General features: G+C 44.4%; 1 protein-coding gene across 1 annotated transcript in view; it reads right to left on the bottom strand.

Moving 5' to 3' along the window:
- Positions 1-17,881, bottom strand: part of c9h8orf34 (chromosome 9 C8orf34 homolog) — a 59,341-nt gene that overhangs the window by 20,522 nt on the left and 20,938 nt on the right. Inside the window, exons 7-8 of the mRNA XM_030099927.1 lie at positions 16,342-16,508; positions 2,334-2,469 (exon numbers count right to left, since the gene is read on the bottom strand). Of these exons, the coding sequence (XP_029955787.1) occupies positions 2,334-2,469; positions 16,342-16,508 (303 nt within the window). The remainder of the gene's footprint in view (positions 1-2,333; positions 2,470-16,341; positions 16,509-17,881) is intronic.

Genomic DNA, 17,881 nt, shown 5'->3' with positions numbered 1-17,881 from the left:
GTTTGAAATAAATCTCCATTACCTTTTACGCTCTATCTATGTCAGACATCGGCCCTGCCTGCTTTTATCAGGAATCACACCAGACTTTTTCCAGTCTGGTATGAGCGCATATTTGCAATATATTTAATGAGTTTCCTCCTCTAACACAGAAGCTACTCAGCAGTAGCCTTCAGGAGCGCTTCTGGTCATTAATAAAAGCATACAGAGTTGTCGCCTTCACGCTGTAGGTGTTAAAGTATGCATCACCTTTTCTTGGCTCGGAGCGGCGCTTGGCGGGAGCCAAGTGGTTCGGTCTGGTTCGCCTGGACGACCAGATGAAGTGAGGACACTGTTACAAGAGTTTGTGCAAAGAGAAATGCGCTAAAAGAAAAAAAAAAATAGTGGATCTCGCCGACGTGCAGCGGCTCACAGGTGGAAATGAGGAGCTGAATTCTAATGTGTTTGCCTGAGGGGTGACGAGTATGTGAGGAATGCTTGTCCAACTCGGGCCAGCGTTCACGGTTCGATGTCGAGCCAAGCAGCCTTGCACTATCTTTCTGAGACTTATGTAATGCTGCAAAACTTCGCGCGGTTCTTTGCATTTTACAGCAGGATGCTTAAATCTTCATGCTCATTCTAAGGCCGCCCATAAACAAAAAGCAGTGTTTCTGTTGTGAAGGACACAGCGGAGGCTCGCTGCTTAATGACCGGCCTCATACTGAGTCATGTTTGAAGGGTGTTACCGGGAATTCCAGCGTGTGCACGGCATAAAATCCACGTCAGGGTCGAACCTCTTAAAATCCCACCGCGACTTCTCCCTCTGACATTCTCTATTGGTGCAGACGCGCGTTTGCATGAACAGACGTGCTTTATGCAGATGCGGTCGCTGTGGATCATGTGGCACCTTTAAGTGTCTCTGATGGGCTGACAAGAGGTCAAATTAAACTCTGTGAACATGATGCAAGCTTTATTTTTCCATTTTCGTGGTTGTGGGCGTACCTGAGGAGGAGCAGAAGTTTATGAAACTATGTAACAAAGTGTTTTTTAAGGAAAATATTTTTTTCATACTGAGCCGAAGTGAGTTATGAATTATAGCTTGTCCCTCTAGTGTCTTTCATGAGCCCCTTTGGGAAAATAATTTGACCATTGTGGGTTTTTTTGTGTGTGGATCCATGATAATCTGCGTCCCTACAAACTTTTTGGCAGCCCAGATTTAAGAAATCAGTGTTTTCCAAACAGCAGAAAGGACAACCCATGCGTTTAACGGTTTTCCAGTTTACTAATCTGTTTATGGCCCGTACGCTACGCGAAAATTACGATGAGAGACCACGAGTCACTCGCCAGTAAAACCTCGGAAGGATTTCCTGGTCAAGTTAAAAAGGACGAAGCAAGAATTTGGCCGGAACCGAAAAGGCAGAGGAGGACAGAGAAGCAGAACAGATGTTGATGAAAAAACCTCATCAGCAGGGCCAGAGAATGACTCCAGATACAGATGGGGACAAAAGAGTACAAACAATTTGCTTAAAAACATCCAGCTGATAAACTGCCAGCAAACACCCAGAGATATCGTCCGTCCCGCCGCAGAACCTCTGACAACATCCCGCAGCCTGTGTGTGCAGCGAAACCGATAAGCCGCGTGAATGAAAGAAGAGGAGGAAACAAACGGATTCCGAAGCCCAAACAGCGGAGGCCGCGCAGGCAGATGTGGGGCTGGCGTCTCATCAAGACGACACCCGTTTATCTCAGGCTGGCATCAGGGAAGGGCTCTGCCCGCACCTGCCCGCAGTATCGCGCTCAGAACTCAGATATCCGAGGGTGAGGCTGATGGCGCGGATCGGGAGGGAAACAGGAAACGTGTCAGGAGGGGGAAAAACTGCGATAAAGCCAGAACGGCGGGATAATGGAAAAGATTATCCGAGCCGAGGCTGATTTGTGAAAACAAGCAACGCCGGAATGGAGTTAAGATACACTGTTAGTCTGATACAATTGGAGAGGGAAAGTAGGAGTGGAGGGTGTGGTGCTGCAAGGGGTCACGACCCCGAGTCAGCACGTGGCAGCACGTTTAAAAGTCATCGTGAGGGCTGTGAGTGATGGCCACGACTTAACTGGAGAGAATCTGAATAAATTAATCTGCTGGATTCTTGTCAGAAGTTTGACGTCTGTTTGAACCCTCGAGCTGCATTTATGAGATGAGCTGCATCCTAATGAGATGCAGTAACGAATTCACCGCGTTCACGGTTTCTAAGTGAAGATAAGAAGACATCTGCGCGACTGGCAAGAAGGGAACAGCAAATATATCATTAAATCTGCAGATAGGAACATACTTGTGGCGGGCTGGAGGGGGAGTTATTTACCTGGCACACCGGGAGCAGATGTTGAGTGTAACCTTGGCCTGCGGTTCGGGCTGGTAGGAGCTGCGTCCCTGGCTGAACTTGCTGCCGGACGGAGCGAGCCCGGTCACACCCTCCATCCGCAGGTCGTCCAGGTCCTCTGGGGGAAGAGGGAGTGACGGTGGGAAGAGACGGAAACGGAGGGGAGACAAGAGACAGACGGGACAGTCATTAATCATGCTCGGTCTCTCAATCGTCAATATGAGACTCGGTGACGACAGTCGGCTGAAACCGAAAAGGCACATGACAGTAAATATACGTTCTCTTGGCTCATTGCGGTGTTTAAAAAAAAAAAAAAAAAAAAAAAAAAACCTTAGTTTTCAACTCCTCAACTCCACATCATCACCAGAAAACTCTTTGTTTTGTGGAGGGATGTCGGGGAGCCGATGACAGCGCCGCCTCACTGCAGCGCGAAAACAGGAAAGGCTATGCTAACAAGGCGAAGATGAAGGGGATCCAGAACAATGTTGACGGCCAGAAAAAAAAAAAAAAAAATTAGCGGTGAGATGGAGGGGAAGGGAGACGGAGAGCAGCGGAGCTGGACTCCGTCTGATCTCTGACTGTGTTCTCCAGAGCAAACAGTTGCCGAGCACACACACACACACACACAAATCCTCTTTCCTCCGAGTCTTAAAGAAGTCCACATGTTTCAGACACGCCACGGCTGCTTATACCCATCTTTGTTTTTCTCCTCTGGTATTTGAACTTGTGCACAGAAAGGCAGCATTAGCAGGTGCAGAGGAACTTCTTTTCTTTCTTTTTTTTTCCCCCCAAAAACATATTTCATAAGTTTTATTTTGCTCTGCAATCCCTTTATTGTTCCAGCTCAAACATACAGCTGCGCCTTATGAGCTGAAATGTCCACGTGGAGCAACGTTTCGGGCTTCATTCCACCCTGAAGGAGATCATCAGCTAGTGTAAAAAAACTGAATCCTCATCAGCAACACAAACAAGCATGACACACATTTCTACACACACAGTGTGAAGCCACAACAATCACAAGAGTCACCAGAGAGCTTTGTTAAGTGGAACGAAACCAACAGCAAAACAGGCTTGTAACAGTTCATTAATACAACCATGGATCAGAAGGGGGAAGTCCAGAAGAGCCAGACCATTTTGGTTTTCAATGCCTGAGATAAAACAGTTTTTTTTTTTTCCTCCACGAGAATGAATAGCGAGTGGGTGTTTTGGCAACTGATTTGGTTAAAGTGAACTGGTCAGCTTTTACAGCAACATTTTGAATGGTCACCATTAAAAATATTTGTCCCATTCTTCAAAAGAACAGACCGTATAAAAGCTTTTACAGTAAAATAAGAGGTGAACTGGGGTCGCCTTCTCGCCTCTGACTGCCTCTTGTTCTCGTAGCAAAGTGTGTGCCTGACACAATGTGTGTGTGTGTGTGTGTGTTTGGGGGGGATTTAAAACCAGCATTGATACTTTACTTTTTGGAATCGAGTTACCTGGCCTCAGGTTTGAGGGTGAAAAAAAAAAAAAAAAAAAAAAAAAAAAACGGGCCTCACACCTTGAAAGAGGAGAACGCATGACTAATCACCTGGATTAGATTGGATGACACTCGCTCATGAGAACTCTCTCCCTCCATCTATCAGCGCGGCGCACAGCCAGGAACTCTCATCTGTCTCCCGGCTCCTCTGGGTCACAGGGTATCACTCTGACAAACGCTCCATGCACCGTCTGATCTGTGACTATATCCTGCCCTGTGAAGGTTTGCAGCCATACGACACCATGTATATGTAATAATTAAGAAAATCTGAATTATTAGTATTCCAGAGATATTCGAAATATTAGTGCAAATCAAATCGGATCATGCAAACACATTCTAGAAGTTTTGGAGGTTTTGTTGTATTTTCAATCCTTGACAACAAAGATTATTAAAACCACGAGGGCTGAATCCAGAAATGTAGCTTTAGTGCTTTGAAAGAGGCATTCAGGTACATTTTCGCAATACCCTTAAGCAGGGCAATATTAAATGTCCCATTCATCATGGAATGCATTGGAGAGGTGGGGACAGAGAGCGCTACCAGCCATTTGGGCAATTTTCTGGTCGTGGGAACCACTCGATTCGGGGCCTTCACTCTTTCTCCATTTTCTCCCCATCCATTCCCACCTCTCTCCCTCCGAGCTATTATCCCTTCTTTTGGCAACCGACTAATGTGGCATGCTGGATTTTCTTTGGGTCATAGCCGCTGATACAAATCACTACTTGACATTTGGAAACATTCACTTGTGAAACTGCAGCTTTTCATGAAATACCAAAAGAATAACGGCAACCGCTTCTGACCCTGAAGAAAAGGACACGACCCCTGGATACACAGCTGCTTGTCACTTCAACTCCTCCTTTGTCTTTCTCCAAGTTATTCCCTCCTGGTCACGATAATATGACACAGTAATGGAGAGAAAGACCTCAGCGTCTGACGGAGGAGAAAGCTAATAGCACACGTCTCTGAGATAAACAAAGGCTTTTGTGCAGAGAGCATCCCACGGATTACGCTGTGAAAAACTAAATGTAAAAGAAGCCGAAACACTCGGAAACATGCCTGCGTTGGTTTTCCTGTGGTGTGACTCGGAGCTGCTTTCTTAATTTCCTCTTGTCAGCGTCACGTTGGTTCTGACAGGAGGGAGGATCGGCGCTGCCAACAGTATCAAGTGATGCAGCTGCAAATGAAGACGAATGCAATGAAGACGCCGCCATGGTTGTGAGCAAAGATAAATGCTACGGTGAGGCAGATGGTATGCCACTTAGAGGCCCCGTAAAATCCAGATTTTATCTTGTGTCCACGGGAGAATTATTTGTTTATCTCTTAATCTGAGCCAGATTTTTAAGAGCGATTTCACAATTTCTCCTGGTCTATTACTCTGAAAGGGAGACAAATGTCTGATGACTCACCTCACACTAAGGGGGTTGATTAATTCTGGATCCAATAGAAAGGCTAGGTTGAAGTTTTACCCCCCTCCTCTTTGGTTGTGATGTTAGACAGACTCCTCTGTACCAACAGATTTGGATGGGAGTTGAATGTGTGCCAAAGCAAAGTAAGAGTGCTCCTCTTCAGTATATTATTTCATTGGCTTTAGTTCAGAATTTTGATAATTTAGGCCCCATTTACACCACAGCATTTGAAGTGAAAATCCATCGTTTATTTGCCTTTTCGTTGAAAATGATGTCCGTTTAAATGGCAACTTAAAACAATGTACTTTTACTACTGTCGTGGTGTGCATGCATAGCAGTAGCGTTTCAGAAAAGTTCTATTTCCCCCCGTTTCCATGGTGATAGAATCGAAGCATTTTGAAAATTTCCTCCTTGGAAGCTGTTTTCAAAAGGTTGCATTTTTAGTGGTTCCGAGAATCGGTGTCATGTACACAAACCTCTATAATGCAATGGAAGTTTCCCGCTTTCGCTTGAAAAGGTTGCCGGCCTTACAACAGTTTTATGCCGTCAACTTTGGTCATTCGACGACAAAAGGGAAAAGTTTTGATCAGCATTTGTGTTCATTTTGATATTCATGCAGTGTAGAAGTGTAAAATTCTTTCACTATGGTTTTTATAAAGTGTTTCTGAAAGCATTATGCCTAAATTCAGCCAAAAATACAACCAGTATGCTTTGAAGTGTATTCCAAAACTAACACTGGCTCTAAAATTGAGAGAGTTGAACTCCGCTCAGCATCAATTTGTGGGACTTCAGTTGCAATAGACTGGACCCCCTGACTGCTTCACATGATGCCACGTATCAGGGCAGGTTTCTGAGGTTTCCGAGATTTGGTAGTCTTCAGTCTAAGAGAGGGAGCAACTCTCGGTTTGTGGAGCAGTGGTGTAAATCAATAAGGATGGCTGATCCCTGCTGTGCACAAAATCCTTGCTCTTGGACTTTGATTGGTGAAATGTGAACTTATACCTGTTATTTTTTTAATCCTCATTTTTCTGGTGTATTTGTGGTTGTTGACATTTTTGCTGCTGGCTGCGGAACAAGTCGCCCTTTGGAGCTCATAAAAATATGTTTGATCTCTGGACATTCTTAGAAAGGAGAGGGAGTTGACAGATTTCTGTGTTGACAAAACCATGCAATCGGATGTGTACGGAGGGCTAAAGTGATGAAAATATGCCTCATGGGACGGGCTTTTAGTCATGATAAACCTAAACTAGTCGATCAATCAAACTGTATTTGCATTACAATTGACATATAGGGTGTTTTTTTACTAAATAACAGTAATAAAAAAATGTAATAATCCCAACCCAGCCTGATCTCCTGACCTTCAAGAACATGTAGAGGCAGGAGCTTTAAAAACTGATCACAACAGGCAGTGTCTACGGTCTGCTCTGGATAATAGAAAGAGTCTTTGTGAGATTTTCTTAGACATGTGAAGAAATCCTCGGGCAGATTTGCCACTTGGCAAATTTCTGGGCAAATCTGGCAGGTCGTCCAAATCATTTCAGTGACTTTATTTGTGTTCAAAAATGACCAGAGACAAATCCAGCTACTTCTGATGTCTGTGGAGAATTTTTGGGGTTTTGTAGATTTTACAAGAATTGGTCTGCAAGCACTGGCCTGCAAATTATGGAATGACGTTTAGCAACTTTCAAACCAGCCAATAGCAGCTTGTCTTACTGAGGACTGGGTAACACAGGCCTCAGACCTTCCCTGCGATCTATGACGCCATCTCAAGGGGATGCCGGACCCAACATTGGGAACCACTGATGTAGACTCCGTTGCCAGTTATGAACCAGTTAATCCAAAGACTTACGTTAAAACTAAATATTGAACAAACGCAACTCTCTTTTCACATGCAAATACCCAATTACATGCCGACGTAGCACATTAGTGAACTGTTTGGGCTTTTCTTCTATACGTGCACACTCTCCATGCTCACAATGGAGCCCAGCACGCCTCCCACACAATACCACCGTGATAAGTTTACAGTGCGTCTCCCGCGAGACCAGTTTACCCTGAGACCATGACAGCCCGCGAGGCCTCCGTCTAGACACAACAAACGTCTGTCCGCGCTCGCACGTTCGTCAGCACCTCGCATTTTCACTCCCTTGGCACTGGGGGCAGCCAACCGTGCCCCCCCCCCCCCCCCCCCCCCCCCCAATCCCCTCCCGTCCCGTCTGACGCCGAGACGTGACAGATAAATAAAATGGGTTCGCGCTTCGGGGGAGGGGGGGAGGGAAAGGAAAGGTGTGTGGGAAGAGAAATGGAAACTATTCAAGCGACGCAATCCCAACAAAAGGCATGAGCGATGAGGAATTCCACCCTGCAATCACTCAGAGAGGAGCGGGGGCCGTTTGTATCTCCGCGCTCTTCTTTCCAAGTTTCCGTGTAATTTAACTTTAGACAGCGGCGGACTGACGGGCTCTTTCCTGCTCTTCGCCGGGGCCACGCTGGCAAATTATTCACAAATAACTTAATGTACACCTTCTGACGTGATGCGCTGACAGATGTATGTGCTGCATACATGTGAGGCGCTACCCCACACGTGGAGGAGCGAGGGGGGTGGGTGGGGGACGGGACGCACGTACACACTTCATCACGCGCCACATCAGACCCATGGCATGTCATCAAGTGCGGTGAGTTATTGTGTCTCGTGTAAGTGAAATAATTGAATTTTCCATTCTTTCATGGGCAGTGACGACGTCTCACCGCACAACGCTGGGCTCTAATTAATAGTTTGTACGTGACGGGTGCTTCAAAAGCGGCGCCCGGGCGCTCGCGGGAGACCCATGTGTGCGAGCGGGCCTACTCAGACGTAGACCCAGATAAAAGGCAACACTTGCACTGACACTTGCAGACCTCACACTTCTGCTGCCCTCACACACTCACACACACACACTCGCAGCATTTGTGTTTGATTAGGCCCGCGAGCGCAATGCCTCCGCTCGGCGGTTAGTCGTCTCGCAGACATCTTTGATGTGCTGCGCGACAGAGGCGCGTTTGTTTAGCTTTGTAATAAGAACAATATTCCAAGTTACATTTCATAATTATGTCTGGGTTTTCGGTGGCACCCTCCCTCCCTCTGCTTTCCACTGCTAAATATACGCCTGTTAGGCTCCAAAGCCCTCACAGCTCTCAGTGAAAAAAAAAAAAAAGCCTGATCAGAATCAGATGCAGGGTAACATCGCGGCTCTGAGGCCTGTGGAAAGTCTTATCGCAGACGTCGGCGCGAACCGCCTCCCCCGCCGCAAATATCGCCCGGATTAGGACGCCGCTGTAGACACAGCATGGACGCATGCACTGACGCACTACGGCGATCTTCCCCTGGATAAACAGTCTTCGCTTGTCTCTCATTACGACAATTTAGAAATGAGCTTCAAACGCTGCAAATCGTTCATACGTGATCTTCAAAAAAAAATAAATATTCCCAAACTTTTCCCAGGCAGAATCGAGGATTAAAGGAACAATCTAATTCAATGATTAAAAAAAAAACAAAAAAAAAAACTGATCTATCAGCGAGTGACATGCCTGTGCAAGAAGCACTTAGGGAGACGCTGTGGTGCAAGAACTATTAAAAGAAAAAACAAACATGACTGATGTGGTAGGTAGCACTAAACCAGCAAATCATTACTCTGGATTCTTTTGTAGATCAATGTTTCGCTGCTTGTTTGAGATAAATGCGTGGATACAGCCGTGCATTCCTCGCATGGCTTCCCACAGAGGTGCAGCTTGTGCTTGGTCATCCACTGTGACTACGCAGAGTCATCAAGTTCACGACCCACAGTTCCCTCTATCTCCCAGATCTGGATCTCCGACCAGAAAACACTGATGTCTTAAAACTGTAATAACAAAACGCGTTCACTCGCACACATCCTGTTATCCGTCACCGCAGATAGCATCTACAGATGGCATACTTCTGAGGCTATCTGCCATATTTTGCTCATGTCTGGACGCCGGAGTCACAATACAGCATGACTGTATCCATTCAGCCGGCCTACATGTAAATAATCTCACACAGTCCATCTAAAATACACACACACACACACACACACACACGCGCGCGGCGGGATGGACGCATACGTTGGCTGGGATTAGGCCGCGCTCTGCATAATGACTGCCTCTGGATTTATGGTATGATCACAGCAGTCTACTGGCCTATTGGTAATTGCTTCCAGTAATACCGCCGTAATACCGCAGCAATTTGCCTCTCGATTAACGTATCCATCTGCACCGCGGAGACTTTTACAGGCGTCAAATTGGGCGCAGTTACACTTTTACTGGGGGACATTCTTTTCACCGTCGGGCCGGCGAAACCTTCAGAGGTGAACCCAGCCCTTTCAAGCCCAGTGAAAGATTTAGTGCTGAAGCTACTTACGCCCCTGACATGCATGTTCTCATCCAGCTCCGGCCCCCCCCCCCCCCCCCTCGCCGCACCACGATGTTATTGCTTTGTTTTTGGTGGTTTATGCAGTTTCCAGGCCAACTGTTGTGTCTTTGGCTGTTTGGGCAAGGATGAAAAAGGCACTGGAGGTGATTGGTGTGTGCGTGCTTGTGCGTGTGTGTGTGTGTGGTAGAGGGCGGTTGCTGCTGGCGTCAGGAAATGCACGCCTTGTCTGCTAACACTGGCAATCTGTAAAGTGCCCTGAGGCAGAGGACAAAGTGACAGGGATGTTAGCGAAGCGCTCTTCAGACACATGCTGAGTGGCGCATTTAACATCTATTAGCATCAGAGAAAGGTTACAATCAGGACTGAGTGATTAAACGCCCTTCGTTTGGACGTCTTATTGCCATTTCTATTCAGAACATTACTGTGTTTGCATTAAATCAGGGGTTTTCAAAGTTTACAGAGCTCTAACACAAAGCTCTCAAATCACATGCTACACGGTTCTTTATTAAGTGGTTATTTTTACTTGGTTTTTAGACTTCCTGAGCTTTTTCACATGAGAGAATATTGTAAATGTGATGCAAATAAGAATTAAAAAGCACAACTCTTCATGCAAGATGCATAAAATTTGATCATAATTAGGCCTTCATGTATAATCTGCAAATATCATCTTCAACTAACAGTTGGTTCACATTTATTCACTGGAAATTGAACTCTTTCAGACATATCATTAGTATTATTAGCATTAGTGGCATTAGGATCAAGGAATAACGACCAGATTAGACGAAATCTTCCATCAAATTTACCAAGTGAAGCACAAAGGCAAAAGTTTTTCTCAATTTTCTTTTTTCCCCATAACATTTCTCTATATATTTGCAAAAATACAACATCATCCTATATTGCATTTCCAGCTGTAACTTCGACATCGATACCTCACGCTGAAAGGTCAAGACCAAAGCCAAAAGTACCACCATGTGGTATTGATTTCTCATCAAACACTGAAAGGAGACAAAAACACTTGATTGGAGAATCCATTCGCTTGACCCTCAGTCCCATCCCACACTTTGAAAACCACAACAGATCATTCTCACAGGGTTCTCCGGTCAGAAGAAGCTGATCTGCAGATGAAACACTTCTCACTTATTAAAGATGAAAAATCCCTTCATGTTATATAATGATATAAGTTTATGGACATTGACAAATTCAATTGCTCAAGAGGAAAACTGTAAAAAAAACTCAAACAAAAGAGCCACACACAGGTATAGCTCATCCACTGGCCACTGTTTCACCCTGCATATATCAAAGATCAGACACGGCTTTATCAAGTATTTGTGCTTTTATCACAAACTGTGACACACATACTACAGAAAAGCACAGTTTCCTCCTTTTGGCGTAATAAACAGCCGTGTGTTTTTCCTCCACATATGCAAATCAGTTTTCTGAGCGGATTCACTGTGGGAACTCAAAGGCTGAAATGGAAGACTTCCACCGAGGATGACAAGAGCAGTAACTTTACAGCGGGGAATTGGCGAACTTGTCTCATTAACTTACCATAAAATAACACTGCTGGGCCAGAAACAGGGTGTTTCTCCCCGCATACTGAACACAGCTTGTTTCTTGTTTGAGATCAGTATGTAACTGTGGTCTCGCCGCCCAGCGAAAAGCAAAGCATCCTGACATTTTCCATGGCTTTATAAGAACATGTGAGTCATATTCATTTCCAACAGGGCTTCGAATGTGGTAAATATTAAGTGCAGAACTAATGAAAACAACGGGGAAAACACGGTGCCATCCCTGAGAGCGACGATAGAATCAATAGGAGTTAACCTCTAAGCTGATTTTATTTCTCAGATTTTTTTCCCCTGAATGAAAGAAACCACCTTAAGTCATGGTTTTGGCTTTTGTAAGTGTATTAAAACTGGAAAATCTTGGCGAGCAGCACTGTAACACATTCCGCAGGGATCTTTTCATGCTACCATAAGCTCCTTATCCAGGTACTGGCAAAAACACATCCAGTTTGGAAAACTCTCCGGCTCAATATGGAAATGGTGATAAGTTCTCAGCTGTCTTTGTAGCATCTAAGCCCTTTTTTATTACGCGTCTGATTCTCGCACAGAAGTTGAGGTTTTTACACAGCAGGAGAAACTGCCGCTCCCTTTCTGCCTCCCGGTGGAAACTTTGTTTAACGTTCACCGTGGCAAAGAGGCAGACAAAAAGAACACACACATTGACAGAAGGTAGAGGTGAAATTTGCCTCACATGTTTCTTTTTCTGTTTTGTTTTCAGATTTCATCTTAAAGGATTCTAATACACTGCAAACCTCAAACCACGAGGAATCATAACCTGACCCTGAACCTCAGTGTACCTGAGAAATACCAGGGAAACACACTGAACAGGTCCCAAATCCATCTCAGGACAAACACACACACACACACATCTACACACACAAAACCAGGGATATTTTGATGCTGTGCAAACCACTACACCACAATACAGTCCACCTGAGAGACAACCTTGAAACTTTGAAGCTCATTTAAATGCATCATTCCAGCTTACCCTGTAGTTCTGTATTTCTTATATGCAAACCTAAGTTCAAGCCAGAAATGGCTGAAGCAATAACACTGATGAATTTGACAGGGTAAATAACAAACAAACCAAAAAAAAACCCCTCAAAAAATGATGTTTTAAAATGGTAATTAATTTTCCTTTTTTTTAGAATTAAATATCAAATTCAATTTAATTGAAAAGCGCCTTCAATGGCCTCGTGTCTAGATGGTGCTGTATAAATTCCTTTTTTTGTCAGTGTAATGCAGCTTTTCGGCCACTAGAGGTCACCCTAAGCAAGTTTTTAAATGGTCCTCAGACACTGCTACATGTGAGAGGAGGCCACTAGAGGCAAAAAATGAAAAAAATAGATAAAAATTCTCGTCAAACATTCAAACATCCTTATCCGGTTTGTATAGTACACCAGAGATATAAGAAATTGGAGTTTTAAATAACATGACTTTTTTGTTTTTTTAGAATAGCAGTTTTAATTGAGCATTGCAAGTAACAACAAATACCAGCGGCTGTTTTCAGCAGTTAAACAATTTTGTGCAAATCTGATCAGTAAAAACTACTCTGCTGTGAAATCAGGTTATTGAGCCCCTCATCAGCTCCAGAGGGCCGCGGAGCGGACCGCCATATGTTTTAACCTTGATGTGCTCTCCAGCGAGGGAGGGGAAAAATAGACGAATATTTCCTTCAGGGATCAATATACTATCACAGGATCACCATCCCCGCTACGGATCATCTGTCATATTTGGCAAGCGTTTCGGCCGAGCCACAGAATCTGTGCCGCGGTCCTTCTCTCCAAACGAGGCCCGGAAACCCTCGGGGGGGTCTTCCATTTCTCCAAGTCCACCAAGCAACCATCAGATGCGTGTTAGCATCAGGTTTAATCAACTCAGGGAGGCGTTCAACGCAGGAGCGATGGGCCCTGGAGAGCTCTGCGCTCCGGCCTTGACAGACAGCGGGCGATGACCTTGTTACATTATTTCCTCTGAATTACTGCCCTGGACTTTGGTGTAAAGGCCACCGGGGGAACATGCCAAGGCTTCCGAGCCGTGATCAAGCAGGGTCATCGCCAACATCGAGATCCTGCTTTATGATGGTATTTATCACCTCTGGATTCAGCTGTCCTGAGAAATGTCTGTGTGGGGTTGGAGCAGAAGAAAAAGAGGATAAAGGAAAGCGTGATGTTTATGTCCTGTTTTCTGGAGCCTCCTGTCACTGAGAAACTAAGCAAGAGAGCAAAGATGCAATAAATGAATTCAAAATGTTTTTTTTTCCTCTAAGCAGCTAAGGGAGAAAACGTGCAAACTCCACATAACATGTATCTGCCATGTCAGTTTGAGTGTTTTTTTTTTGTTTTGTTTCAAATTTGCAGGACTAATGGTGAAACAAACACATTTTGATGTGCAAATGATCACTGGTCAGATTCTGAGCTTTCCACATTACCCAACATTAAAAAAAAAAAAAGTTAATTAAAGTTTTTTTATTTCTTCATTAATTTCAGACTTGTTTGAAATGAGTAGTTAATAGAAAGTTAAGAAATGTACTTGTCCACACCATAATAATCTTCTAATTACTATCGCTGATATTCATTTGTTACAACACTCTTTCTTTCCAATTCTGAGAAATTTGTAACTGTGAAGCTTACAGCCAATTTCCCTAAATATCCAAAGAAGATAAATTTGATCTCCACAGCTTAATTTCACCCACCTTTCAGTCGGTGAAACAAGGCGGCCATGTTGCTTGTTTCTGATACTGCGTTTACTGCCATCTGGGAAAAACACACCTGATGCTGTCAAACATCAGTGTTGGGTTTTTTTTTTATTCAAGCTGCCAAAAGCTCGTAAAACATCACAGTCGATGTTGCATTTCGACACGAGAGATGGGCCTTTCCTTAAGATGTACTCTCTAATGGGAGTTTCCCAGATATCTGTCAGTAACAACCTGCATGAAGACGCAGCCAGCAATTTAGGTGACTGACAGTTCAGATGAAACAAGTGATTTTTAGTTTGGTTTTGATCGATACTGCCGACACAAGGCGTGGAATTCGCTCTGTAAACCTTGAAGCGTGGCTGCAGTGAGACTAACCCGTGGTTCCTGCCTCTCAGGCTTCCATTAAGACGCGTGACCCTGTGGGTGACCCCGGTGAGAAGCTCCTGCTAATAGGTGGAAGAGCCTCAGAGCTGCGGCAGAACGGCAGAGGCACACCAAGACTGTGCAGAGCGGCAGCTTTAAGGAGACGGCACAGACGCCGAGGCACTATAATTGGAGCCCGTGTGAGACACGAGTGCATAAGAAGAGTGTGTGTGGGTTGTTACTCCTCAAAGAAACACTGTATGCCATCCATTTGTTTGTGAATATGGAAGAAAGTCACACTGAGATCAATCTGTTTTAAAAGCTGGCTTTTCTCTGCATCAGCTATGACTTTTAACATGGATTTCGAAGCCAGAAATCCTTGTGAGTCAGGCTTTAAATCTAAAAAACTTTGCTTCCGTTCCTCTATTTTGATGTATGTGTGTTGTGACCTTAAGCTGCTTTACTGAAGGGAATCGCCCCTGTAGATAACGACTGCTACAACGTGGAGATGAAATAGAAACAAGCGGCACCGGGAGGGAAGCGGCGCTTCCGAACGGAATACTTCAGCTGACAAATTCAATTTGGCGTTGAGGCGTCGTGTCGCGTGTTTACACAGGCGGGAAGACGAGCTCACACACTCTTTACTGAATGAAGCTGGAACAAGAGTCTACGTCAGGTGTTCCCCCCCCCCTCTGAGTCAACACAACTGAAATGAGCACAGGCAAGCACTCAAACACTGGGAATAAAAACAAATCAATGCTGCTACTCTGCTAGAACATGGAAGTGTTGCTCAGCTCATCCAGAATCCTGACCGCTATTTACTCCATTAATTATGGAAATTACAGAAAGCCAGTGCCAACAGCAAGTTTCAGTGAACTCAGCAATTTTATCATAAGAGGGCGGTTCAGACTGGTAAAACTGAGCCATAATAACCTTGAGATTTAAACTTTAAACTACTTCTCTCTTTGTTGTGGTATAGATTATAAGTGATTGCGGTAAAATATCCATATTGTCATAAAGCCAAACAATTACAACTGAAAATGACAACAATCTCAACAGGATATCATTCATGAAATCTTCTGGTGCAAGATGATGCATGTTTTTATAAACTCTTCATCCTGACAACATGTCTTTGAGGCTAGTTGAAAAGGAAACTTCCCACTTTATATGAGCTGAAGCGGCTTCACTACCAGTAACTCTGCTTATTGGCTAATTATTAGTAACTTTCACACCCATTTCCTCTGTTATTTAGTTTCAGGCAACACCGCACAGTCGATGTAAGAATCTGAAATTGTTCCGTTCGAGTGAATCCATGCAGTCAAAGCAGCAACTGCAAAAGTAATAAGCACTTTTTTTTTTTTCCCAGCTAGGGAAAAGCCGGAGCCTCAACTCTGAGCCGAGCATCTGATTCAACTTTATTGCTTTTTAGACAGTGTTAAAATGTTACGGCCAAACTTTCTCTCACCTTTGCACACATTTCACATGCTCAGATGTGGATATACGTATTTTCTTTTTCAACTTTAAAAACAGATCAACACTCACACATGCAGACTACATTAGATTTTTTTTTTTTTTCATATATTTGCAGGTCACAAGGTTGCTAATGCCAGCTCAAAGAACAATCCATTGTTATTTTAATCTTAAGGGCCACTAATCCCGTTGTGCTTCCACTTAAGAGGAGTGACTGAAATGCAAAAGAAACTGCAGATCAGAGCCGATCGATTTCATCACGAAACGTTATGAAAGAGGCAGAAATCGCCGGTGATCTCTGCAGAAACGGGTGACTCACTGAACATTAAAGGTGACGGCTCTGGTTCTTTTCTCGTCTTCATGTGAGAGAGACGTGAGTCAGCTTGGCTTGGCTCCGCGTTTCGCACATATAAGAGACACACATGCACGCTAAGCACGGCAAGCTGTTCCAGTCCGGTCAGGAACTGGGAGCCTCACACAACCGGGCAGGAGGAATTCAAGCAAGAATTAACGGCCTGCATCTGCATGGAAAACCCAAGGTGCTTTACCCAGGAGCTCCATGGCGTCGTCCTCGTCCTCAATCTCCTCTTCCACGACGGAGGGGGCGGGACTGTGGACCGAGTCGAAGGAGTCCTGGGACAGCATGGCTGCCAGGAGCTTCTTATGATGCTGCTGCTGCTCCTTCAGACCTTTGCTCTTTGTTTCCATTTTCAGGCTGAGGGAGGAATACAAAAAAAAATGAATTCTGAATGACAGGGAAACAAAAGAACAGAAAGCAAAACAAATCACCTTTCAGTACATATTTGCATGTAATTAAATGTGAGGGGCTATTGTGCTAAAGATGTTTCACTGGCAGTTTATTTTCCATTGTGTGCTGTCAAGTACCGAAACCTGAAAAACAAAATGTTTGTATTTGACTACTTCCTGTTTCTGTCTATTGCACGTCTCTCTCTGTCCTGGTGGATCTACAGTCACTTCAGAGGTGTGCAGATTGCACAGCGACTAGCGCTCCTCGTCACCGGCTGCAGCTGGCAGTCAATTCACGGTTGTTACAGAGAAAATGTCAAACAGTCGTGTCAGGAGTCGCGCAGGTGCGGCATGCCTTGCTCTAAATGGCTGCTCGGCAGAGGATAAGACGGGATAATTGCTCTGAGGTGAGTGGCGGAGCATCGACTCCGCCGCTAACCACAAACCATTAGCAGCTTAGAGGATGTTGGGTTAAATCGAGGGCCGTGTAGGTGTTAAAATCAAGACGGGTAGTTTATAATCAGCATCAGGATCTGTCATCAGAACTGAACTGAGTAATTGCTACTTCCTGTCTTCATATTAGCGGCGTTTTGTCAAAAGGTTACATGGACTGTAATTATTCAGCCAAAATATTGATACAAGCTGAATTAAACCACAGGTCACTTAGACACATTTACAAACCACCTATTAATGCAGAGGCGGCGGCATCATGTGGCCTCACAGTTTATTGATTAAAAACAGAAAATAAATGGGGGGAAAAAAATTGAATGAGTCCCCATGTTGATTCTTCGAAAAGCTTTAAATATTTCTCAGGTGAAGCGGCGTTATCTCGGTCTCAGAATGAGGTTTCTATTTTATTGATACACTCAGCGGCGTAGTTCCAAACGCCCGCTCTGCATTAGCTCTATATTGGCTAAATTAATTCTGCTATCCCGCAGGCGAAGGGGCGGAGGCGATTCCAGTACGGACGAGTATTCATTTGATTCTAATCTAAGTTTAATGACTTCAATTTATAGCTAATAGGAAGGGGTCAAAAGATGACCGATACTGCTTCATATGCTCAGTGTGTTATTTGTGCTTTTTATATCTGCTGATATGCAGGGTGGACTGGTCTGTGAGGTCCTTCTTATTAGAGGGGTCATGGGGGTACCAAGGGGTCAAGTAGGTGGAGTTTCATGTTTTCCTTTTCAGTCAGAATAAGGAGGGAAAAGTGTTAAATGTCGTTTTTGTTAGAAAAAGTTCTGTTACTGCAAAACAATCATTCAGAACCAGCAGGTAAATAATAGCACACCGTGTGGAGAATGTATCATGGGGACAGCAAGCCAAGCAGGAAAAAAAAAA

This window comes from Salarias fasciatus, chromosome 9 (assembly GCF_902148845.1).
Source record: "Salarias fasciatus chromosome 9, fSalaFa1.1, whole genome shotgun sequence".
NCBI lineage: Eukaryota > Metazoa > Chordata > Actinopteri > Blenniiformes > Blenniidae > Salarias > Salarias fasciatus.
Note: the sequence above shows the minus strand (reverse complement) of the source record. Positions and strands in the feature narration are given on the sequence as shown.